Here is a 27625-nt window from a genome sequence, read left to right as displayed (position 1 = left end):
TAAGTCATGATGCATTTATCAGGAAACGGTTGTTAACCCTTTTCTGTTTCTATTTCTTTCTATATTTTGTAAGGCAGCCCATATGGTCCTGTGTTACGGCTTCTCCACTGAGAGGGTCCTCATGAGGACCATTATCATGTTTTATCTACCATAGGTACCATAGATGCATCAAAGAGGGTGTTCGTAGAGAGACATTCAACTTATTGTAGTGCAGTATTGTTATTATTATTGTTATTGTATGCATGCAGCAGATTACATGAAAAGTTTCGTTTCTTTATAAACCCATAGTTTCTGTGGTTGCGCTCGATATTGACACCGGAGCTGTTGAGGTGGGCGGAGTAAACTATCTTCTAAATAGGTCAAAGAGACCCGGGGGCAGCGAACAGCTCCACAACAGGACAGCGGACTTCGTCGCAGGAACCGGTTTTGGTCGCAGCCGGTCGACTGTAACCGGTAACATGCCTCATTTATAATTCGAGTTCCGACTCCGTTTAGGCGGGTTTCGGTGTCTGTCAGTTTAAATCAGAAGCGAACCTTGTGTGACGGGGACTTACGCTGTGTGGATGGGTAATGTAGTCATTCAAACCATATCCCAAATCAAATATTTGTCGTCAAAACTACAATACCCATAGATCCTAGCAAACAAGCAAATGCTGTTGACATCTGCCGGTAGGCCACTCACACGCGCCTGACAGCTCATTGTACAAGGCGCTTCAGAAGGAGCCTGTTGGAAAGTAAGATTCTACGGTGATTAATACACTTCTAGTTTGTCTCCGTGCGTTTTATACTGACTGCTGTTCGCAGTGCTACAGCTAATACAGCTGGGGGAAGTGACAGCCAGGCTGACAAGCTAACATGAGCTAGCAACACTTGAGCAGTGTTACTGAGAATCTTTGATTGTGTTGTTGTTAAAGTTAGTGAAAGTGGGAGAGGAACACTTACCTTTATATGATAATAAACGTTAGCTGAAGCTCGCTGGCTCTGACCCCTGCCCTATTCGGCTAGCCAGAGAGAATTACGCCAGGTCTTTAAAAACACCTGACTTGATATCACCACAACTTCAGTAACCTAACTTCATATGTTATAGAATATCACTTCGGATCTCTGACGAATCGATAACACCCGGTCTTCAACTCGGCGCACACTCTATTCTCCAAGCAGTCTTAATTACGTTTATAACAGCTATCCTAGTTACTCTTGAGCCAACATTACAGATGGGTTAGCGTTACTTTATTGAATACATAGCTGTTACAGTCAACTATTTAACTGCTATCAAGTGGTTTATTAGGGTTCATTGTTATGCCGAATACACCAGAAAACCCCTAACCGTGAGTTACATTTGCTAATAATGTCCAATCTGTGAGTGTGATTCGCAGCAACAAAAGGCAACTTTAAACTGGCAGATTTTCTGTATGGAGTTCTACGTGTATTTGGAGACAAACGTCCATTGATAGTCAATGTCATGTATAACCTATACTGCCCTCACAATTCAGTGTACTATTGCTTTCTGTCTGTGTGTGTAATAGAAATAAAGTGGAAAACCAGTGTGTGGACTGAAACATCAGCGAGCAATGTCTCCTCCACGGCTCACAGGTGCACTGCGCTCCTTCTCCAATGTCAGCAAGAAGGAGGACTTTACTGGACAGCTCTATGATTTGAAGGTGAGGCCAGCAAGTGGATAATCATGTAATAATTGTAAACTAGTACTGTGACAATAGAACGTGGGATTTTGTAGTAGGCCATGTAAAAAGAAAAAGCAGTCTCATAGCAGTGCAGTGTTTCTGCATTGTGTGTAAGTATTCTGTTCCACCACTGAACAGCCACTGAATGTGATGCTGAAATTGCGTTGTACGAGAAAGTCATTGAAAGGACCAAAGGTGCATAATTTTAATACAACATTCATTATTATGCCCCTTTATTCAAGTAGAATGGAAATTTAATGTTGCTAATGTCAGTCTCATTGAAATATGCATCAGTAATTGTTTCACCACTCATTAATTTTCCATTTCTCACCTTTACTTTTCTGTCACTCCTTCTCATCTCAACATTGCACGCAGTGGCCAATATTGAGATTTAATGGCATAAGTGGCATGGGAAAATCTCAGATTTCTATTGTCTCATTATATATGATCATATCTTGCCTACCCTAAACTGAAGTAAACTTTTGAGAAACTTTCAAAAATCCCTTTGTTTTTGTGTTGTGTAATGCTTCAGGTGAGAATGTCAAAGGACCTCAGTCAAACTCCATCAAATCATGATCATGATTTGGTTCTGATTCAATTATCAAAGCTATTTAATCAGAGTACTCCATTGATTCAGTTTTGGGCTTCCATAAAGTTGAGCGCCCCAAAAGAGACAAAGAAACGGACGTCAAAATTAAATTAAAACAGCAGAGGCCAAGATATCTTGATTTTTCTGGGCTTGGTGTAAGTTAAGTTGTTCTGAAAGACCACACTTAAATAGAAATAGTTGTGTAAAGAATGAAGAGAGCTAGAGAGAGAAGTTTAAAACCTTGCTCCTTTTCACCTCCGCACATCTGACCAATCATCATCAGTGTTAAGTGGGTGTGAATGTCTTGATCGGCTGTTCTGGAAAGTTACAGAAAAGGTCGGACACACTCCCTTCACACTTTGGGAAGGCGAGATTCTGAAGCTATTCAACCATCTGACAAGCAGTTCTGATGGAGTATACTGGCACCTTTATCCCCAAGTGACGGTCGAGTCAGAATAGTACATGTCGGACTGAGTCAAAATAAACAACATTGTGTGTGCTCATGGTAATAAGGAACGTGCCATGTAGTGCAATGGTGTGGCTCATTAATTTGTTTTCAATAGTTTTGTTCTTGTTAATCAGATCAATTCAGTGTTGGTTTTGACTGTTGTTATCTATTAGAAAAGCCTAGAATATTGCTGGTGTAGTAATAATAATAATAGTGTTGTTTCATAGTGTCATAACTGTTGTGAGGCAGAGGTTACATAAAGTATGTGTCTCGTCCAGTTGCTGTTTCCCACCAAGTTCATAAAATCTGATATGTGCCTCAACATGTCTGCTTTCAAAATACTATAGGTGAGTTTTTGTTATCACTCCCTGCTGATCTCTATCTCCCTCCATCATATCTCCTAACATGAGTAACCTTATGCCCACCCACAATTCAAAGCATGAGAGTAACGTTGTGGCGTTACTTTACCATGTTATTGGCCAGCTGAGGCCTGTAATCAACAACCAACATGAGCTGCGAACTATCAATTATGCTCCATTTCTGCGTCGATGCAGAATCTTCCACGTCTGCATCATAATGCATCTTTATAATCGAGAAAAATTTCTACACCTCTCATCACAAGTAAACTGACTAGTATGTGTAAATCAATGGAATGACCAAATTTACAAAAGCTAAATTATTAATATCATGACAAAAGTCTAATGAATCAAGTCAGCATATTTTCCCAAACTTAATGTTTTAGCAGAGGAAGAAATGTGTCCTGCTTTGACACTCACTGGAGGGTTCTATCTTTGGCATCAACTACAGCAGGTTGTTTTTCTTCCAGCTCTGTGAGCAAGCAAGTAATGTGATTTTGTATTACAGAAATATTTTATCTTTGATGACACAGCTTGCATACTGTATGGCTCTCACCCAGGTCCCTATTCCCTTCCACATGGAAAAATCCAAATGTTTTCATTTTGGATGGATAGAGTATCCAAAATCGCAGATGTAGACTCTGCTCTAAACTCTGTTTTAATGTAGATTACATTTCAACATCCAGTTGTTGGTAGGAGACACCATGGCAGTAATATTGGTGTCCACGGTATTAAAATGACGCTTACTATGTGCAGTTCCAAAAACAGAAGACACATTGCTAAAATGTAATGAAAATGTATATATAAAGAATATATATAATGTATATATAAGCGGTGGAATATAAGTGTCACATACGACAACTACCGTTTTCCATTATGTCCAGAACTATTTTACATACTACTTGTTGATAAGTAATACATTTGTTGGCTGTATATACTGTATAACTACATGACACATGGAATTTGACTGGCAAAGGGCACCTAGTAGCAGTATTAACATTAACCCACTGACTGGAGTGTCTCAGACCATCAGCGGGCAGAACATTTAAGCACCCCTCATGCTACATATTAATCATATATTCGTGATGTCAGTGCTTATGAAATGTCTGCTGTTGGCCATCAAAGTACACCAGACAGCAAATATATGCCAGATGTATAGCACAAAAACTCTCAATATTAGATGCCTGCAATTACTATAAAGTTCGACTCATAGAAAACTGTATCAGTACTGGATTTATTATCAGCTGCAGAGGATCATGAAAAGAGACTCTTTGTGATTTTATATTTCTCTGAATTATTATTGGCATAGCAGTGTGATGCATCTTCTATCCAAAGCCAACAGTCTGCTACCTCTATCGGCTGTCGCCAAGTCACACACTCAAACTCTAAACACAGAAGAAAAACTGAGTCTGACAAACCTTTGTGCTCGTCATGAGACCAATTATAAACACTTAAAAACACAGTCAGCTGTTTTACCTTACCTTACTATATCCAGTGGTTGAAAAGTTTTCAGATCCTTGACTTAAACCTGCTACATGGAACTTTCATTTTGTGTTGATTCTGGCTAGCATGTGCATTTGTTTTGAAAGGGAGTGAAAGAAAAATGCAACATATTTTTAATATTATTTTCTTTTTTTAAACACAGCTACTTGCAGGATGCATAACAGTGAAGTAATATATGTATTTGTTACTATGTAAGATTTACAACTGTAACATGATGATGGTAAAAACAGGGTAAACTATTTAGTGTTGTACCCCCAGACTCAGCAGCAGCTTCTTTTCTCAGGCTGTGAGACTGATTCATCTGGGATGAACATACTTCATGATTTTAAGAGTATTTGGTAGGGATGCAATGATATAGAAACCGATGTTTAAAATAACAATTTGGCAGATAACCGATACTGATATTTTAAAATGCGTCTGTTTGTTGTTATTTATTTCTCCCTTTTTCATATACAAACAAAGAAATTGTCTTTATAAAAGAATAATTGAACTGTTTTAAAGCCTTTCAGCCCCTCATTACGTTTATCCATGAATGAGCACAAAGTCAATCATACAACAACCTTTAATATAACCATCTTTCCCATGAAAAATACTATTTTGAAAATAACTCCTTCAAACACCTTTTTATTCTGCTATACAACTCAATGAGAAGAATTCTAAGCCCAACAATAACATTCGTTTTGTGAAACATAAATGAATGTAATTAAATGTAAAAGCAGTTAGAAAAGCAATAAAATACAGAAAAAACCTTTAAGTTGCTGCGATTCCCTCCTACTTGCTTTTCTGGGCGGTCTTTCTCCAGTAAAGCAAGTGTTCCTGTGGTCATATCTGAGTGGATCTGCAGGGTCGGGTTCCTGGTTTTCACTGGTTCGCTTTCATATATATCTATATATATATATATATATATTATATATATATATATTATATATATATATATTATATATAATATATATATTATATATATATATATATATATTATATATATATTATCGAATCGAGTATTTGTAGAATCGTGACACCCCTAATATATATGTATGTATATGTACAGTGGTGGCCAAAATTATTAGAACACCTGGCATATTTAAGAGGTTTCAGTTGTTTTTGTTGAATTGGCCATTAAAATACCCATAAAACGAATGAAATATCTACAAAGTCATCATTATGCTGTATAAACCATAGAATAGTGCCACCATAAGGTGATTTAGGTCATTTTCCTTACAAAAAACAAGTTAGGCCTATTTCACTGTCAATGTCACACAATCATGTTCCTTCACAGAAGAAGCCAAATTACTTGTGTAATCATTGTTAGGTGTGATTGTGGTTAAATTGATGGTGATGCAAGGACACAGCTGTGTGATTCTTTTGAACATACAAGGCCTATCCTGCTCATTAAGTGATTGGTAACTTAAGGGTTTTGTCACTGAGGCCACACCACCAATTGGTATAAATTCAAAGCCTCTAGAAGTAGTCTTGAAGCACATATTGCTCTTTGAACATGGCTAAGGTGAAGAAGGAGCTAACGAGTGAGCAACGGGTTCAAATAAAGGCCCTTTTTGATGCTGGCTAGAGTTACCACTGCATAGCCAAGGACTTGAGATGCAGTCCAAGCACTGTAAAGTACACTTTAGACCGTCATGATGCCACCGATTCACACCAGAACCGAAAGGGGAGAGGTAGAAAAAAAAAACTTTAAGACAGACAAGTGAAGCATCTCAAAATTCTCAGTCATAAGGACCCAAGAAAGACCTCACAAGAACTGCTTGACGAGATCAACACCACAATGACTAATGGTGCAACAGTGTCTTCAAGAACTGTGCGTAAGATCTGTCAGGTGTTCTAATAATTTGGCCACCACTGTGTATATATATATATATATATATATATATATATATATATATATATATATGTATATATGTATATATGTATATATGTATATATATGTATATATGTATATATATGTATATATGTATATATATATGTATGTATATATATATATATATATGTATATATATATGTATGTATATATATGTATATATGTGTGTATATATATGTATGTATATATATGTATATATGTGTGTATATATATGTATGTATATATACACGTGTGTGTCTATATATATATATATATATATATATATATATATATATATATATATATATACACACATTTTTAGCTTTTTCCAATTTACAACCTTGCAAATCATTAAACCACCTTTTTAAAATCTAAATCTCCAATCTTTTAATCCATGTTCGTGATTTGTATCCCAGATCAGTTTCCTCTCTGTGAGGAGCAGTATTGAGCCATTTACTTTCACCTGTTTCACCTGGCTCACCCTCAGTTAAATCCTCTAAGCAGAAAAAGTGCTTCTCCAGGAAGAATATGGCTAGGGTCACTCAGAGATTATCTCAGAGGTTCTGTTAAAATGCTTAGTTTTGGGAGACATGATGATCATAATTGTAGAGTCATAATTGTTAATGACTCTCCTGACCTCAGAGACTGAGCTGTCGCACCTGCACATATTAAATACCTCACTACTCTAATGGGAGATGCTTATTAACACTAACTTTTTAACAAAACTACTGATGATGCATTTGTAACTTAAATGTGTTAAAATAGCATTGTTGTCTGCACTAATATCATAAACCTTAAAATGATACCCAGCCCTAGTTCTGAAAATGGATGTCCCATCTTAGTTGAATAAGTTGACTTTGTTTTGGTTTTGTGGAAAAAAAGACTGATTGGAATTTTCCGTGCCTGTGTGGATTTTCCCACAGTCCAAAGGCATGCTGGTTAGGCTAACTGGTGATGAATGGCCCGTATCTGCAAATAAGAGCACAAATGGTTGCCTGTCTCTGTGTCAGCCCTGTGATCAACTGTTGACCTGTTTAGGTGTACCCCGCCTCTCGCCGTATTCACACAAAGGATAAAGTGGATAAAGCTAATGGATTGATGTTAAACATTCAGTGTCAAAGAAATTCTATCGCTATTTGTTGACTGAGAATTTCTACAGAACTTAGTGGTGTATTGAGACGTAAACACAGAATGATGACTGTGAGAACACTAATATCACTCCTCCTGAATTTGCCTAAATAAAACCAATACATGAAAACCAATCATTTGAAATCTAGTATTCTTGAGCCACTAATGAATAGGTCTCATCAGATTCTCTGGGTTTTCTGGTATGGTTCTTTAGTTTGATCAGAATGTATTTGAATCAGACATGCCACAGGAAGCGTTGATTAAATTTACAGCAATTACATGAGGTAAACTCCACTGTATCAGTAAATGACCACACTGACAGCACAACACCGTGTTTTAAAAAATATCTAGATAATATACAAACAGTGCAAACATTGGTCCTATCCAAAGAGTATTTGGGCAATTAGAAATACCTGTGATTATTCAAGCATTGAGTATGAATGTTCTCTTTCTTGAAATATAATTGTATTTCTCCCTGTGACTTATGTTAGACCAAACGACTGAAGAGACGGGAGCTGTTTGCCAGAGAGGGCCTGACATGGCAGAAGATTGTCCATTTCTGCACTGAGCACCAGGACAAAGCTGAGCAGCAAGCTGTCAATCAGGAACTGAAGAGCCTCCTTCTGGCAGCCAAACAGATTGGTAATTAACTCCTCAGCCTCAAATCCATTGTAATTTCTTTCAATCTATTTTTATGTGTTTGTGTTAAAATTGCAACAAGCAATTCATGAGAGGGAAAGTTAATTGTTAAGTCACAGTCCCATGTCCTCAAACACAGACGCTTTGGATGGATGACGCGCTGCTGCTCAACGTCGGCTAATGTTGTCTATCACACGCATTTTTCTGCTGCTGGGGGTCTCAATCAAAACTGGAGCTAAAAATCCATTTTTAACATCCATCATTACCATTCAATTTTTAGGATTCCTTCAGTGCTTATTTTTGAGGAGGTTTTCACCGGGAGCCAAATTATCCGAAGAGGTCTCCGCCCTCTCCAAACAGAGGGCCCTGTTGTTACAAAGATTGGGCTCTAAATGTCTAACGGGTAGAAAACATTTTGGAATTGGTCTAGTAGGTCACCTCAGCTGGCAGCCGCAACATAGGGTGCAATGGCTACAATGTAATCCTTAGGGTCAACTGCACCTGTCAGAGTCCATCCACTAATAGGGCTTTTCATTACACATCTGCTGGCTTGGCTTGACTCGGTTTGACTTGGTGTGTCAGCCCAGCATTGGCACAGATTTGGGTTAAACATTGGGGGGCAATTAATGTAAGACAACTTCATGATATAAGGAGAGTCTGCATGCTCCAAATGATTTTGGGTGCAGCTTTGCTTCAGGGAACGGGCTAAGCAAAATAAATTACCAAAGACAATACATTTATGATCAATCATCAGACCCAATTCATAAATAAATCCGTGCTTGTTTTGCAAAACATTTCTAACCTTTTGGGAACAGCTAGAAATTTGTTGCCAGCAATTTTTAAAAGGTACAACGTGCCTGGCATGCGCTCCACTGCATCTTGCTTCGCGTTTTTTTGCAATTTGTAGAAGTTGAAATATTCTCAACTTTATCAGCACAAAGCATGGAATCGCACAGCTTTTCCATCGATTACATTTAATCGCCCAATTGCGGTGTGAGTAGGCTACCTTTCCAAATCTGCGGCTTCGAACCATAATTGGGAGACCTCTGGTTAAAGGCTACTGTACCTTCAGCATGTCTCCTACAAATACCTTTTTTACAGTCTTACCATATATAAGGGCTGTCAATAGATTAAAATATTTAATCACTTGATTGTCCATAGTTAACTCGTGATTAATCGCAAATTAATCGCACATATTTATCTGCTCTAAATGTACCTTAAAGGGATATTTTTCAAGTTTTTAATACTATTTAAAATATGCTTGCTTTATGCAAATGTATGTTTATTATTATGGCAACAATCCAAAAAAATGACAGATGTCCAGAATGTTCTCCAGAATAACCTCAAAGGTACTGCATGCTCAAAAAATATACTGAAAATATAACATGACAAACTCAAGCCCATCAAGCAACAACAGATGGGCGTACTGACCTGAATGTAACATTCCTTAGTAATCCTAACACAATGTAGTGTCCAACTTTACACTTGTAAAGGTTAATTGAACAATGTTAATCGGCCTGCAAGCTGCAGCCACACATTTAGCTATTGCTGACAGTTGACAGTTTGTATGTATATGTATATATATATTTATATATGTATATACATATACATATATGTGTGTGTGTGTGTGTGTATATATCTATCTATATATATATAGATAGATAGATACACACACACACACACACACACACACACACACACACACACACACACACACACACACACACACAGAGTATAGGAGCCAAATATGTTGTATGGGTGTCTTTGTAAAATGTAGTTCACACTGTGTGGGTGTGGTGTCGCTGTGCTGTCACTTAGGGGCACAGGTGTATATAGGAAGCAACGTCACTATTGTTGGCAGGTGTTTTGACCCGGAAGGGCATATGGTTTTTGACCGCTATGGCGCTAAGGAGAATTTGTTATATACTTTGGAATTGGAATAAAACCATTCACAATTATTCAATCAAGGGACTCTCATCTGGACTCTGATTCAACACAACAAACGAACAATAGCGAGTGGCGCGTCAACCAAGTTACTCCGCGATAAATGCCTCAGTAGCTTAGTAATGGACTGAGCTCCTTCAACACAGAGTATACTTTCATATCATGTATCAGCAGAGTCATTTGACAAAATCAGTAAATTGACCTTTTGTTTTTAAAGGGTTTGTTCATATCCAAACCATGTGTGTTATGCTACAGCTCACTAGAATGACTTTTGGTTTAGACGGCTGATGTTTTTGGTTGGATGGGGCTTCAGATGTTGTATAAACTAATTTACTCGTTGACCAGCTAAGACATTTTTTAAGGTTTAAATGGTGCAGTCTGTTTGAGTCAATCACTAGTTTGAAACCAGCTAGTAGTTACTAAGAATTTAGGAGGGACTTTAAGCACAATTTAGTGGTTGATATATGAATTCTTGGTGCAACCCAATCCATTTCATTATATCACCTGCCTCTTTTCAATCCATGAAAGCAACAAGACAGCACAGCCTTGATGCCATATAATTAGTTATTATATAAGGTACAGGAAGCATACACAGATAAATGTGTTTTTTAGATCCATCATCCCATTTAAAAATGCTCCCCAACAAATGAAAATATATCAGATTTACTCCAGAGATAGAAACAAGTCTTTGACAGCATGCTGAACATGTTGTAATCCTCCCTCTATGACTTCAAGTGTTACCTGAACTTCATGAGTCAAATATGGAGCTCTCCCATGAAAGCCTGTGATGATTTTCATTTTGTTTTCTTTTCTCCTCGTTCACGGCAGTATTTTTTCCTCTCACTCACCAGTCAAGAGTAACATTATTTGTTGTTGTGATGCTCTCCAATGCTTTATGTGTTGAACCTGCCCTCAGCCTGTGTGACTGGATCCGAATAAAAAGTTGCTCTTAAGCACACTCTGGAGAGGATGAAAGCAGCCATTCTGCTCTGCTACGTGCAGCAACGAGTCTGATGCTTTTAGACCATTTTAATTGGTTTAAATCCTTTTCATCTGTTTTCGCTTTCCTCTGCCTCTCCAACCCTCACTCTATTCTGCCTCTGTCCCTCTGACATTTTATTCTCTAATTGGACAATTACTCTGCATTCCTTTTTGTTAAGTGCAGTTCTGGTTAAGCATGACTTGTTTGGAATATTATTTAAATAAGGTGCATGGACCTTAAACAGTGAGCTCATGCTGTAGCCTTTACTGCTCAGAGGAACAGCTGGTGATTCTTGTATGGAACTATGAATAGTTCCAAGCTCAGATTTAATGGCCATACAAAAGAGTGCTACTATTTAGATACCACTAATGATAATGGAAAAGGTGAAGGTGATTGTTGCAGCAATCTTAATAATCCCCATCATTAAAATAATGATTAGTACATCAGCTTTAATTGTTCCTTTAGTTGGAATGTATAATTTCTGCTATATACAGGGCTGGACTTCACCACGTGGCAAGTTAGGCTACTCACTGGGCACCCCAACAAAGAGAGCATCTAATAGCTGTAGATTTACAGTGGATTTACAAATGCTGTTTATACAATAATAAAGTAGATTACTTACAGTGCCATTTTTGGTCTTTTCATACATGACAACATGTGGGAAAAAAACAGGAAAAACAATGGTCCTTCTATCATGGTAACCTATCAGCCTTCAGTTAGCTACCTGAGCCAGGTGCTCCATGTACATTGAAAAATGGCCCTTGCATAAGACGGTGCTGTCTATGCAGTAGAAAGATTAGTAAATATTTTTTAAATTGGTGCTACATGACCAGAGAAAACAGATCCGATTGTACTCTTTGTGTCCGTGGAATGGTGTATACACAATACGGAACAACAATCTGTAGTGGATACATCAGCCTTAGAATCCACCTGATGACGTGTTTTGCATCATTTGGCAGATTTTTGCCAGCAGAAAAGTGGGGGGCTCTGGGTGCAGGCAAAATGGAAAAAGGTTTACCATCGTTCAGTTGCATAAACTAGTGATATTGAAGTGATACAAAGCTGGTTGAAAATCAGCAAAGTTCCTATATGAAGTCACCTCAAAGCTTAAAAACAAGCCAGCTATATGCAGCAATGAAACCTGGTATTCCTACTTTATGTAGTCTACTCGAACAATGAGAAACCGGCTACTCATGATGGTGACAGAAAATGAACGCTCACATGGAAAGTACCTGTGGTTGAAGCTTCTCAAGTGGATTGATAGTAACAAGTCAAAGACCCTTTGAGCAGGGCCTTGGTAAGGGAAACAATCTACTGTATCTTGAAACAGTCAATAAAATTGAGTAAATTGCAAAGCTGTTTGTTTCATTACTTTATATTTATGCAACAAATATACAATGTCAGTTAAAGAGAAATAATTTATTTCCCTGCATGAGAAATAAAGAAAACAAACAAACAAAAAATGTTGAAAAAGGCATCGCTGATAGTGATCAGTTTGACCCGGACAGATGTGATCACTAGAGGTTTCAGCTGCATTGTGATGTATAGAATGAAACTGAGTTTGAGCCTCTTCATGCTTCTCGATACTTCTGTATCTGTTGTCAGATGGCAGCAGGATGAACAGACTGTGGCTGGGTGGGTGTTGTCTTTTAGTACCTTTGGGCTCTGAGCACCTCCGAGCACCTCACTTCACAGATGTCACTGATTCTCTGTAGATGGTACCAGTGATGTTCTGGTGGTTTTAATCACCTGCTGTCCGGGGCCAGTTTTTGATGTTTCCAGTCAGGATGCTTTCTATTGCTCCTCTGTAAAAATTCACAAGAATTTGGCTCTGGAATTTTGCCTCCTTAAGTTTGTTTGTCATGTGTGATGACCGTGATCGTTTTCTCTGATGTTTATTCCCAGGAACCTAAAACTGTTGACCTGCTCCACCCCAGCTCCACTGATGTAGACGGGGTGTGTGTCTTTGCCTCCTTTCTTCTAACAATCAGCTCCTTGGTTTTGCTGATGATGAGCGGTAGATTGTTTTCTTTGCACCACTCTGCAAGAGTGTTGATTTCCTCCAGATGTGAAATCTTATCATTGTTTGTAGTGTAGAGTTCAAGAGAACTGTAGTGATGTCTGGGAGTGCAGTCATGGGTCTATAGTGTGAACAGGAGGGGGCTCAGCACACAGCCCTGGGGGGCTTTGGTGCTCAACGCTAAAGTGAAGGAGGTGTGACTGCCAATGTGACTGTCGGAGGTCTGTTTGTGAGAAAGTCCAATATCCGATTTCAGACTGTAGTACTGAAGCTCAGAGTGTTACGTTTTCCAATCAGCTTTCCTGGGTGAGAATGTATTAAATGCTGAGCTGAAGTCAACAAACAACATTCTGATGGACTTTTAAAGAAGAAATGTATAAATTCAGTGTATACCTGCATGTTTTTATAGTTTGTCCCACCTGTTGCAGCTTCCCGTCCATCCCCATTGGATTGTGGATTAATTTGATCCTTGAATCTGTTTCTTCCACTAACTAATATTCAAGATAAAATTATTGACAGAAACATACACCACTCAGGCATAACATTATGACCACCTGCCTAATATTGTGAAGGTTCCCCTTGTGTAGCCAAAACAGCTCTGACCTGTCAAGACATGGACTTAAGACCTCTGAGGGTGTCTTGTGGTGTCTGGCACCAGGGCGTTTTATAGTGGATCCTCTGGGTCCTGTATGTTGGGGGGTGGGGCCTCCATGGATCAGGCCTGCTCCAGCACATCTTACAGATGCTCGATCAGATTGGGATCTGGGGAATTTGGAGGCCCGGTCAACATCTTGGGCCCTTTATTGTGTTCCTCGAGCTGTTCCTGAGCAGTGTTTGCGGTGTGTCAGGGCACATTGTCCTGCTGGGGGGCCCCTGCCATCAGGTAGTGTTGTTGTGATGAGGGGTTGTACTTGGTCCACAACAGTGTTTGGATGGGTGGTGCGTGTCAAGTGGCATTCACATGAATGCCAGCACCCAAGGTTTCCCAGCAGAACATCGCATTGTGATGAGATGATCAACGTTATTCATGTCACCTGTCTGGTTTTAACGTTGTGGCTCATCGGTGTAACATAACTGAATACAGGATGCTTTTTTCCTTAATGGTAGTACAACAGGTAAAATGACTCAATCAACTTTTGAACAAGAGATACTTTTGAGTGGCAGCGGATACTGTTTTTTATAAAAAAGTTTTTTTTATGTTTGTCTGCCTCTCACGTACATTTGTTTTTTATTTGTTGACAAAAAAGTGGTATGCATTTCATTAAATTTCTCTTTTTCTTTTTCTAAAATGTTTCTTAGTTTTAGGCTTGTTTTGTCATCAACAAGTATTTTTCATCATAGTTTTCCTCGACAAAATTAACACTGGTATTAAGAAGAATATTTCTCTTCTGAAATGTGGTGGATTAGAAGTATAATGTATAATAAGTACTCAGTGACTTTCCACCACCCACCACTAAATTAAAGAGCTTGTGTCTATTTTGCCTATGTTGTGCCAGATCCAAAATCTGCCTTTGGCTGTAGTGATTTCTGGAATCATGACATCAAAGTGTAAATATTTGTTGTGTTTTGTTTTACAGTGGGGGCTGAACATGGTCAGGACGCCATTGAAAGTGCTGCTGTCTTTCTGTTTGAGACCTTCCACAACAAAGACCATGTGGGCACAGAGGAGACTCGGGCCATTAAGCAGATGTTCGGCCCCTTTCCCTCATCTGGAGCTGAAGCCTCCTGTGCCTCTGTGTCTCGGCTGGTGGCTTCACTCGGAGACACCCATGTTGAGGACTTTATCCAGACCCAGATCTCCTGTCACAACCCCCAGCGAGGCTCTACTTTCGGACGCAACATTGCCTTCTCGCATGAGTGCTACACCCTGGACCCACTGGAGGATCTTCCCTGCTCTGGTAACCATGAGGAGAAAGTAAGCCTAGACTTTATCAACTTCCTCAACAACCAGCAGAGTGGGAGGAAGATTGCAAGTGAGGAAGAAATGTCCAGCTCAGGAAGATCTCTCAGTTCTGGGGATGGAGCCATCCTTAGAAGAGAGGTGGAGAAGTATCTGAATGGAGGCAACATGATCTCATCCAGCCCAGAGGAGCTGTGCACCTCCCTGTTTGAAATGCTGGCCTCACACAAGAGCGACGATGAGCTGCAGAATGAGGTTTGTGGCACTGAGAAATACAGTTATTATATGTTGGATAATATCTGATGAATTGTTCTTGGGAGTCATTTTTATGCAGGTTAAACAAACAAGCCAGAATTTGCTTCGTGCGCCACCTTCATCTGTAAAACCAACTAATATAATGTATATTATGGAATCCTGACAAAGAATTTACCGGACTCACAAAAGGGTGTAGGTTTGGGAATTTGACAAAGATGAATAAATAATTACAATGCACTAAACCTACTTAAATGCACATTTAGTTTCACTGATAAAGACCTGATACTTACTGACATTTAGTACATTATAATTGAGTGAGAAGTAGAATTGAAATAGAATTTTATTTTATTAAAGTTTTTTGTAAACAAAAAACATTCAGAGAAAGCAAGCTTTACCAATGACACGATGAGGGAAGCCTGTCTATGTAGCCTGTATGGTGAAATGCCGGCCAAAACACTGTTAACACTTCATTTCGCAAGTTGCATGGAAGGTAGGTGGAAATTACCAGCTAACATATTTGAAACTTCTTTGACAACTTAAGCCACGTGTCCACAGGGGCATCATTTAGCGTGAGGCCATGCAACACTTCCTAGTTTTGCATGCCTAACCAAAACAGGCTACACCCTCCGTCAATCACGCAAACACTCACTGGCTGCACCTGATTGGACGAACGCCACTCATGGACTGCTATTCTGGGATTTCCAACCAAACCAACATGGCAACTCATTTGGAAACTTTCTCTTATATTAAAAAAAAAAGAAAAAAGAAAACAGCTCAGTGAAGACATTTTAGGCAAGAAATAAGCCATGCAGTTGCCATTCAAACCTGACATTTTATGTTTTTATGTTTTTATGGTTGTTCCTTAGTTTCCAGAGGCATCGCCACACCACTGATTTGAAATAATGAGAATGCAACTTTATACAAATGAGGAGCGGACAGCATGACGCTCCAACTCTCGAAACACAATGTGCAACTACCAGAATGCATTGCATTCTTTCTACATAGACAGTGAATGGGAGGCATGAAAACGATGGATCCTGTGGACACGTACCTTGATGTCAATTTAGTGGCCTGCTGAGGGGATGTTAGGCAGAAACTAGTTGGAAATTAAAATGGCATGATCAGCAGAAGTTGAGCAGAACCCAGTTAGAGGTTTTCCTGGAAATGTATACATATATATAAAAAAGACCAGCTATTTATCAACTGCTTATTGGAAAATAACTAAACATTATCATTCAGTAATATTTGGGGTAATTATTGTGATAATTTGGGGGGTAATTTCAAAGATATTTCAAAAAGGTTTCTTGGTAATAATCACCTATTTACCATGAAATATCCAGACTTGTATTCTTCAAAGTGTTTGATTTTGTTCTTAAGCTAATTGCTATGATTGCATGAGAACAATTGTGGTGACCCAAGTAAGGTATCAACATTTATATTATTTAAATATTAAATTAAAGTAAATCGAACATGCAGACATGCTTTGCTTGTAAGGTGGACAAATTACAACCATGTCTTGACATAATTTATCAGGTGAACTGTAAGTTTACAGTCTAACCACATTTTGGCACAGTCCTATCAACTTTTTAGCCTCAGCTTATGAGCACAGTACAAGAAATCAGCTATGTCCAGGGCAAATTGCTTGGGCATCTAAATGAGTTTAGTTTCAGAATAATTAAGGCTGTATCATGTGCTGTATTAGATGTGACTTTTGCTGTCCATCTCCTGGAAAAGAATCACCTTTTAACTTGGGTTGGGTAGGTTTCTGGCTTTGCCAGTTTTGTCCAGTGCACAAGCTTAAATCGGTGCATGCAGCTAATTAGCGAGAAGCTGGGGTTAGCTGATGAGCTCAGCTCAACAAGCTGGTGTCATGTCATGTGATCTGCTACTTAAGTGCACTTCACATGATCATTTGATATCCAGGAATTCACATTATAGACGCTCTAAGTTGCCAATTTTTCATGTGCTTGCAGTTTTTGTATTGGTAATTATATAGATATTTGTTTCATTTTGCGCCTCACCATATCATTAAATAAGTTACAGTACAATCATAGCCTACATGTCAAGTCCAGTATTTTCCTTTAATACTCAGCTCAGCTTCTGTGATGTGAAAGCATCAGATTTCCACAGAGTCCGAGAAATATAAAACTTAAGTTCTAGTCTTAGTTAAAGTGATAGTGCATAGCACCGACTGGGAAGCAGAGCATTGTACTGCTAAAGGGGACCGACAGCAAGATGTATTTTATCCAGCTAAAAGAAGGCACACCTAAATATATACCCGTTTAAATGTACACTATATTTTGAACATTTCTGGTGCTTTACATTGCTGCCAGACAGCTGCTGAAAGTCCGACCCAAACAGCTGATCTGTGGTGTAATACAGTATGCAGCAAGCACATCTGTGCTTGTGCGTAGGAATACAGACGTTGTGCTATTGAGGGAATGTAGTCCCAAAGGAAAGGGCGGTCTTGTGGCAATGTAAAGCACCAAAATTATGAAACACTGACAACCCGATATATGTATTTTTATGTGTGCCTTCTTTTAGGTGGCTAAAATACGTCTTGCTGTCGGTGCCGTTGAGCAGTACAATGCTCTGCTTCCCTGTTGGTGCTACGCGTTGCTTCTCCACACTGACCAGGGATAAGTACCTCATACAACCCCAAATCAAAAGACACCAACTATCACTTTGTGTTATAAAGTCCAAGAGCAACACGGAGCGTCTCCCCTATTGGCTCCTGACAGCTGTCAGTCACCTTGGAGTGCAGTAGAGGAGGTTGTTCCAGCATCTGGTTCAAAAGTAGTTTTGCTAACTTGGCTAACACCATAGCTAGTGCTGGAGCTAACAGCTTCAGAGCAGCCAACATAACCTAAATGCGCTGCCCTATGTTTCATCAACCTTCTCTAATTTCACTCCCTGCTGTTCTCCTGTGTTCAGTTAAAGTAAAATACAATTGGACTGTCAAAATTTGATTTTGGTTATTGTCAACTGATGATTTGAATTGTCAGTGTTTGGGGGCAGCCTTTCTTCTGATTTTATCGATCAATTTGAACTTGAACTTAAATTTTAGGAGTCAAATCTTAATGTGGCATTTCCGTGGCATAAAACTTGACCTGTCTAAATGGTACTTGCAATGTTTTGTAGCTCGTATTGATTCTATAACCTTGACCTTCTTAAGCAGGCCTTTTGGGTTTGATCCATATGTTGAATTTATCATATCCTGGCTGTTAGACCAAGTCATCCTTGGCCTTTACCTTTCCAGACTGTTGAGACATTTCAACTTTCTGCATGACCTTTATTGGTAATAAAGACCCTTTGGAAATATTAGCAACTCAACAGAAGTTGCTAATATTGTACCCTAAAAACAGCCCATAACCTAGTTTCTTAACTTTAGAGGCTAGAATGATGAGATTAGATCATGTTAACACTGTGTGAGGGGTGTGGTGGGTAGATGGATCAGAATCATAATCAGAAATGCTTTATTGATCCCTGTAGGAGAGCAACATTACAGTTACTCCTTCTAGAATAGAAAATATCATACTGTAGATATAAACTAGGGGTAGACCGATTATTGGCCCTGGCCGATTATCTGGGCCGATATTCAGCATTTCCCGATTATTGGTATCAGTGAGTTTTCTGTCAGATGGGCAATAAAATAAACTAATTTAAAAAAGGTGCTACTTTGGCACTGATTCAACATAGACACAGTGCTGTGTGTAAAATCTGCCTCACAACAACTAATAACCATTTTAGCCATTTTCGCCTGAAGCTAACATCTGCAATCATAAAGAATTCAGTGAGCTAGCTAATCAGCCAATCATTGAGGAAGTGCGGTCAACTCTGCTGTCCAGTACTAAGAGAGGTGTGTGAAGCATATTTGTGATATTTGCCACATTCAGTAAGTGCCCTGGTAGTTCTGCTATGTGAAAAAAAAAATTTTTTTGTAGATAACAGCGCAGTTGTAGTTTTTTTCTTTTTGTTTTTTTGGTAATGTTGATGTACTTAGGTGGGTCCCACAGATACTGGTATTGATAAGATGCAACTGTTTTGTAGATTGTCGCTGTCTTAGTATTGAAAGGACTTTATAGATCCAAAGATAATGCAAATTTATCTTACAGTGTAAAAAATGATGAAAAAGTAGCCACATTTTCAATAGAAAATTGAGGATGCTATACATTAAGATGCATCAAGGTGCATTTGAATCGTAATTAAATCGTGAGGCCAGTGAAGATTCACACCTCTAATAAATAGATTAGTATGTTTCAATATAATAAATAAAATGTCTGCCGGGAATTAGAGGCTTAAAGTAAGTAGATTTTTTGTCCCCTTGCATTCTCCACCTCCCTGATACATACAAGACTTTTATATTGTCCATATAGCTCCTCTGCTGCATATCTCTCTCTCTCTCTCTCCTCTCTCTCCCCTCTCAACCTATTGCTTCACCACAGAAGCAGAATTGTACAACTTCAGCGGGTTACAGTTGGTTCCAATGTTCCTCACGTAGTTGACATTTTGAAGCAAACTCTCCCTCTGACATCTTTGGTGTGTGTGTGCGTGCGTGTGTGCATGCATGTGTGCGTTTGTGTGTGTGCGAGAGAGAGAGAAAGAGAGAGAGAAAGAGAGAGAGCACCTTCAGACTTTCCATGCGTCTACATCTATGTGACTCTAAAGTAAACAGAAAAGTTTAAAGGCTTTGAACTCGGAGCCATTAAAGCTGACAATGGACAGAACCTGCTTCTTATTATTTCTCATTGCTGACCCTCGATTGCTGACATTCTGTGGTAGTTGCTGAGTTCTGGTAGGATCTTTGAGTCTGTTCACTCGAGCAGCTTTTCCACATACATTATACCATAGGTATACATCAAAGATATTGATAGGTGTAGCAAAAAGACAGCACACAACTCTAGCAGACCAACTCTCTAGAGCTCTGTAGAAAAGAAAGAACTTGACAGATCCTTAATGCTATGATGAGCAGTGATGGGAATAACGGCGTTAAAATAAACGGCGTTACTACTGAAATTTTTTTCAGTAACGGGTAATCTTACTAATTACTATTTCCATCATTACAACGCCGTTACCATTACCGACAATTAAATGTGGTGCGTTATAAACTGAAGCTACTTGTTGAAGCTGTTGTCCTCCGACTTGGCTCTCAGCTACAGGAGCTGCAAAGCTGAGTAGGGAGGGGCGAGACAACCGCATAAGTGATGATGATTGGCTAAGGTAGAGTAAGAGTTCATAAGCCAATCAGAGGCAGTGCTCAGTTTACACACAAACCACACACGCACACAGCAGCCTCACACACACACAAACTAGCAGAGGTAAGCTGCAGCAATGGCGAGTCCGGAGGGAAAGTTGGCGTTTTCAAAGTGGAAGTACAGACACTACTTTAATCTCCTTGAGGTAAAAGGCAAGAACGTACATGTGAAGTGTACATTATGTCCCAGAGCAAAGTGTTTGTCCACGTCCGTTGTAAGCAACTCTAATCTAATGAAGCATCTCTCAACGGCACACGCTTCTACAAAACTAGTGGCCAAAAACACAGTTGTTGACACTGTTGATGATGACTGCAGGCCAGGTGTGGCTAACGTGAGCTCCGCTAACAAAGAAGGACATGGAGCCACGCCGTCCAAGCAGCTGAAGTTGGATTTGTCCAAGTAATTCATATACTTTTGCAGTACTATTTTAAAAGTACTTCATATTGTTAAACTGTTTCTTTCGTTTTTAAGAAAGTACTTGAAGTACAGTATGTCAGTACAGTAACTTGTGTGAAGGTTTGATTTATTTAATTTACACTACAGAGAATTAAAGCACTTCATATTTAAACTGTTTACTTTTATTTTTACGAAAATATTTGAACAGTACAGTATGAACAGAGAGTTAAAAGCACTTCATATTGTTACACTGTATTTTTGTGATGAAGGAAATACTTGAAGTACAGTATGTCTACCAGTTGTGGTCTGTTGAGGTGCAATAAATATTAAAGGTTCTGTGTAGGTGTCTATGCAGTTCTACTCTATGCAACTGGCTTGTGAAACCCGCTTAGAAAAAAATCCAAATTCTTAGACATATTTAAACTTAAATATGTCTAAGACATACTTTCCCTGGTAACTAGTTACTTTTATAGTGGAGTAATTAAGTTACTAACTCAGTTACTTTTTGGGAGAAGTAACTTTTTAAAAGTAACATGCCCAACACTGATGATGAGAAGTAAAAACAGAAAAACATGTTGGTTCATTATAAACAATGGTGGGACAAATTAGACTGTGGTAACCTCTGGTCTTAATGGAGTCATCAACTGATCTATCCACACATAGGACGTAGAAGTCTGTTAGCTCGATGGCACTGATGGGAATGTAGCTAATGAGCTATATTTCCGTATTTTACAAATACAAATGTGTGTGCACATCCCTTCAGATGGTGAAAGCCTGATTCAGTGGCTGAAAATTCTGCAAAAAATTTCCCAAAACGTCCCTTGCCTTCAGCATCAGATAGCACAAAACGTGTGTGAATGTGTCGTGGCTCCAGATGGAGCTTCAGGCTCATTATGTTCAATGCCATGGTGCTTGTATTGATGGTTGTCAAAGAGGCATGATGACAGTGGGGAATAACATTTGAGCGTGGGGCAGTTGTGTGTGTGTTTGTGTGTTGTGTTGTACTAGTCTTGCTTCTTTGGCTGGCACAAAGCTGAGCATGTCCAATTTCCTTTTCCGTGTTATTAGAGGTTGGTGTGACAGCCCAATAATATGGCTCTAAACTCCCAGAGAAATTGTGTCCTCCACTGTTTCTTGCCCCTCCCCATCGAAGCAGAGTGTTGCTGTCTGGACCATCCTCTCATCCTGCTGTTAAACAGTGTCACAGCTCTCTGAAGATGGGGCACTCTGCTGTGGGACCACAAGGTGTCGTGGCATGAAGGAAAAGGTCTTGGTGACTTCCATGCTGTGGAGAGTTGGCCCTACGAAGCCCTAGGTTTTGCAGGACAGCCAGCTCCTGCTGCAGTTCGAACTTGTGGGTTTGACGGAAGGGACTTAGTGGAGTAATACGAGGCAGCAGAGACAGAGGTCGGGGATTGTGTGTTGTGCTCAAACAGCCTACTGTAGGTTTGCAAGTTTAATTAATTGCAGTTCCTGTAGTTGAAAAAAATATTTGCTGTTTGGCTTTACATCTGCATCAAAGCTTTGTAACCATCAGGTTACACCTGTAGAACTGCGAAAGACCAGAGGAGGAAGCCATTGTAATCACAAATGCTCCGTAATTTTATACTGTTAACATGAGATGTTTTTATTGTCTTCTATTTTAGTGTATAATTTATACATTTATACATATATTTATGCCCAAATATTTCTTTTCACTAGAGATGCCACGGTGAGGAATTCTTTTTTCCAGTTAATAAATTTAACACCGGTGTTACCACTAACACCAGTTATTTGACAAGAAAAAATGTTTGAGTCCTTTGTGACAAATCTATTTTGGAAAAGGAAGTGTTGATGATGAATTGAGGAGTCTCACATCCTGGCTAATGAAGCTGCTCTGTAGTCTGATGGTACTGTGTGGCAGCAGTTACTTCTGTATCTTTTGCCAGATGGCAGCAGGTGAACAGACTGTGGCTGGGTGGGTGCTGTTTTTAAGTGTCCTTTGAGCTCTGCAGACATCTCACTTCACCGATGTCAATGATGCTCTCTAGATGGTACCAGGGATGTCCTGGGCCGTGCATGAACCATGTCAGTTTGTGATATTTCCAGTAGGGGTCAACTGATAAACCTTTTTCAGGGCCGATACTGGTGATTAAAAAACAATATTTAGAACCAGTAATTTGCAGTAAAAATGAAAATGTTCTAGATTTTAGAACAACCAGTGATGGACTGAACTTAAGAAGAATTTACTCAAGTACTGTTCTGAAATAAGATTTTTAACAAACTTTACTTGAGTTTTTCCTTTTTCGGCTACTTTATACTTCCTCTCCGCTACATGTGATTTATAAATTTAGTTACTAGTTACTTCACAGATTCATATGATTTTACTGTTAGTAGAACATTTTTAAATTTGTTTAAATTATCAGCAGTCTGACAGAAAATCATCAATACCGTTAATTGAACAAATGCTAAATTCAGCCCCCAATAATGGGCCAGGCAGATAATCGGTCTACCCCTAGTTTCCAGTCAGAAAGCTAATACCTAACATTTGCCACAATAAAAGCATTTAACTGGTGAAACACAAGTTGTGTTTAATACTGCGTCTACAAAACAAAACAACAATCATATTTGGAATTTGTTGACAGTGGCTCAGTTTGAAATAAGTAATAGAATAAGATTGAGCAGCCACATTGAGCTGTTAGATGCAGAGCTTCTGGTGACAGGCTGCACACTTCCAAATCCTTTTCCCTTATTTACATTATCAGGTCCCTATTATCATTGGGTTCAAATCTGAAATATTGCCAAATAGGTGCTTTTGCTTTTTGCTTTTGACAACAAAACTGCCACCGTTTTTTCCGTTTTGTCGGTCAACTCTTCATATTTTCCACACGAGTGAAATCTCACTCCTACTACTCTGTCTGCGACTCTGCTGCTGCTGTACAGAGCAGACACTTGCAGTTGTATAACTGTAGCGTTCATCTTCCAACATATAAATATAAATCTAATCTTTCGTTTGTTCCAAATTGGGATTTGCTTGAATTTGTCTGAGGAGAAACTAAACCTTTTTCAGTTGCGACTCAATTCAAATAATGCTTTCGTTCCGTTTACTGGAAAAACTGGGTGAAAAATTGAGTGGGCAAGGTTGAATATTTAATCACAGATAAAGCAGAACAGAGGAGAAGGACATATGCATTTACACTCCTGAACTGTAGCCTTGCAGCTGTTAAGTTATTATGCAGTTAATGCTTTAGAAACTGCTCTTGCTGCAGGATGGTGAACTGTGCAAACTCCATCTAAAGGAGAAACTCTGCCTCTCAATCCCAGTGGAACCCACACCTAATCTGTTACTCCAAGGACAGAATTCATGAGAGTCATTAAAAACATCCCTTTGAGCAGGTGAAACCCCAGCCCTCCCAGCCACCTCCCACCCACTGCCAACATGAAGTACACTCAACTCTAATAAAACAGAGACATTCACAGGGACCAATAGAAATTTAGAACAGATATAAAAGAGACCACAGAGGGAAACAAAGATAACCCCAACAGAGACGATGGCTGACCTGACATCAAAGTGCGTCTGTTGTTTTAGTTCCCTGCTGTGCTCACTATTGCCTTCCCAAGGGAGGACGGACTGAAAGAGCAAGCCATAACACCATCCTGAAACCAACCCTGAAAGCAGAGGGGAAAAGAACTGCATTGTTTTACAGGTTCAGATTATATACCCCGGGTGCTCAGGTCTGCTATTTTCCAATTAGAAAGCACAAGCTTTATCATTGCTTCCATTTTGATCTCAGTAATATTTCCGACTGTCTGTGCAGTTGAGTTAGGCAATATAACAGAACACCAACATCCCAACAACCAGCATTTCCCAATACATTTGCACAGGTGTGTGTGCCCTGCACAGGAGGGGAGGAGTAAAAAAAAATAAATTCACAGAACTGCAAAAAAGGAAATATTTTTAAACCCTGATCACTTGTGTGATCTGATCACTGGTGTGATCAGCAGTTTACACATATTTTTCTTACCAAACAAAGAAATAAGAACACCCTCTAAATTCAAGTTTCTCTTTTTCACCAAAGAAAGATGAGCTTAATTGCCTTGTTAACTCATTGTTAAACACAGTCATTTCAAATCCTACAGAAACAAAATTAACTCACCAAAACCATCTTGGTTTTTGTCTCCATTGTTCCAACAATCAAAAATTCTGGTTTGGTCAAAATAAGCCCTTAATTCACTGAATTGCCAGGAAATGTGAAAATACTGTGTCTCTACATGCTGTTTTCCCTGCTCACTTTCTCTAACGTTGCTGGCCTCTTTGTGCAACTGGGTTAGTTTGGTGAACAGGAGTCTGTCGCTGAGCAGCAGCTGTCACATGTTCTTCAGAGGCAGACCATTAAATTAGCAAAATAAAATGACGAGAATCGTCCAAAACCCCCCCCCCCCCCCCAACAAATGATGTAATCGCCAATAGCTGATATATTTATCCAATCACCCAACCCTACTTGTGCAGCCCTGTCGCCACTATGCTTTTAATTGTGTGCTGATGATGCTGTGCACAGGATTTCTTGTTGTTGTTGTTTTTCTGTCACTTTCTAAGTGCCAGGTGGCTATGTTTGGGAGGCTAAGCGGCAGAGCATATTCTGTACCAGGCGGATGGTAATTACCAGGTGCTCAGCCTTGGCAGTGGCAGAGCATTTGGGTGGGGGAGGGTTGGTGAGCCATAGGATGTGTATACATGTTTGGATTTGTGTGTGTGGTGGTATGTTTCCTGCTGTTGCTATAGATGACTGTATTTTTGGCTTGCCACTACCTATTTTCACCCCCTCCCCTCTGTCCCTCCAGCTGTTTGAGCTACTGGGCCCAGAGGGGCTGGAGATGATCTCTACTCTCCTCCAGCAAAGGGCTGCCATCGTCGACTCCCTCCTCGCCATCCCATCTGACAGGACTGGCTTCCCACCAGGTAAGACAGCCTCATGGCAACCAGGTTACCTTCATGGTAACACAAACACCACTTGTATTGACTATATGAGATAGTTCTGATTACCAGATATGACTTTATGTTGATAAAAGAAAAAGAGCAGAAGTGTACAAACACAATGAATGACTTTCAATGTCACTTTCAATGTCTTTCAATCCAGAGGTTTGAATGAGAGGCGATTTATGCATTTCTCTTAATGGATATTGTATTACACAGAATAAAAGAAGAATTTGTTAAATAGCTATATTATAATGGTGACTTAGCTGTCCTGACTCCTGTCCATTTTCAGTCAACACAGAAACCGTAGTAGCCATTGCCAAGAGCAGTTTTAACTGCAAATTTTTAGTGACAATTGAAGAAAGATGCTGATTTAACGGCATGATATGCAGCAATTGATGGCTGCTGTTTAAAACGAAACCATTCAAAGTTGGACCCTTCTCACTGGCTCAACTAGACTAAGAGAGCAGGCTGAATTTGTGTGTGAATGTGAATCTGTGCATGTGTGTGTCATTCAACCCCGACCTGCAGATGCACAATGTATATCTTGATATTTTTAAATCTCCTCTATTAAGATGCCATGTGAAGATGTATTTAGGAAATAAGAGGGGACCCAGAGTAGACCCCTGGGGGATCCCAGACAACAGAAGACAACAATAGTAAGAGGCATCTCCGAGCACATCTGAGAAGGGCCTGTTTGACAGACAGGAGATGATTCCATTCAGTGCCATTGACACTGACGTAGATTCTCATACTGTTGTGTCTAAGGCTGAGCTGAGGTCAAGGTGTATTAAAATGGAGTACAGGCCTGCAAAGGTGGCAAGCAGTAAGGCACTGTTGACCATGGCCAGATAATTTAAGATCAGTGCAGTGTAGAGATAGAAAACCAAATACATTTTTATATTTGGTCATTGTTAATAAAATAAATCATTTGAGTAGATAAAAATGGCTGCTTAGAGGTTTGTCTAAAATAGCATAAAAAAAGGACCCAGAGGGTCCTTCTTGAAGATGGGTGAGCAGTGGCATGTTTAAAATTGCAGGGAAAATGCCAGTGGACACAGAGCAGTTAATGATGGCTAAAATATCTGGAACAACTCACTTTAATACTGCTTTTTTATTAACAAAGTTCAAGCCCACAGTTCAGGAAACTATCAATCACAGGAGAACAATTTACAGACACCACTGCTTGCACATTTTGATGGTGGTGTTAAAAAATGTTACACTGAATATGTTAGTGTTTCTTAGTGGGAGCCTGTCAAGCTTTGCTCTTTCTATTTTACTCACCTGGACCTCAGGACAAAATCCTCTTCTACATGAAGGACACTAACTGCTATTATAAGCTAACTAATCCAGTCATCTGCTGTCTCTCTTTCATTAATGGTTGCTCCTGCATCAATGTCAGTGTTTTTCTGTGGGAAGAACAGAGTGTCTAATGATACATCAGGGCTTTTATAAAGATGCTGTTTTATCCTTCTATCTGCCAGTCCATATTAAAGTATTGCCACAACCAGAACAAAGTTACCAAGCACATTATCTCTGTAGATCTCTCTGATTGTTTCAATATTTGTAGTCAGTACTCATCTGTCATATCTCAGGAACCTGGAAAAGTACACTCTCTCTCTAGCTATTAGAGATAAGGTCTCTATGATGAGTCGAATACAATATGGATAAATTTGTTAAGATAATGCACATGTGACTGATATCATCTGACGCTGTCCAGTA

At 39.3% G+C, this 27625-nt stretch overlaps 1 protein-coding gene across 1 annotated transcript in view; it reads left to right on the top strand.

Annotated features, from left to right (window-relative positions):
* Positions 1–665: 665 nt before the first annotated feature.
* The window catches only part of ascc3 (activating signal cointegrator 1 complex subunit 3), a 202084-nt gene continuing 175124 nt past the window's right edge, over positions 666–27625 (top strand). Inside the window, exons 1-5 of the mRNA XM_073486622.1 lie at positions 666–734; positions 1527–1661; positions 8050–8200; positions 14721–15298; positions 25771–25888. Of these exons, the coding sequence (XP_073342723.1) occupies positions 1572–1661; positions 8050–8200; positions 14721–15298; positions 25771–25888 (937 nt within the window). The 5' untranslated portion in view covers positions 666–734; positions 1527–1571. The remainder of the gene's footprint in view (positions 735–1526; positions 1662–8049; positions 8201–14720; positions 15299–25770; positions 25889–27625) is intronic.

Source organism: Pagrus major, chromosome 18 (assembly GCF_040436345.1).
Source record: "Pagrus major chromosome 18, Pma_NU_1.0".
NCBI classification, from domain to species: Eukaryota; Metazoa; Chordata; class Actinopteri; order Spariformes; family Sparidae; genus Pagrus; species Pagrus major.
Note: the sequence above shows the minus strand (reverse complement) of the source record. Positions and strands in the feature narration are given on the sequence as shown.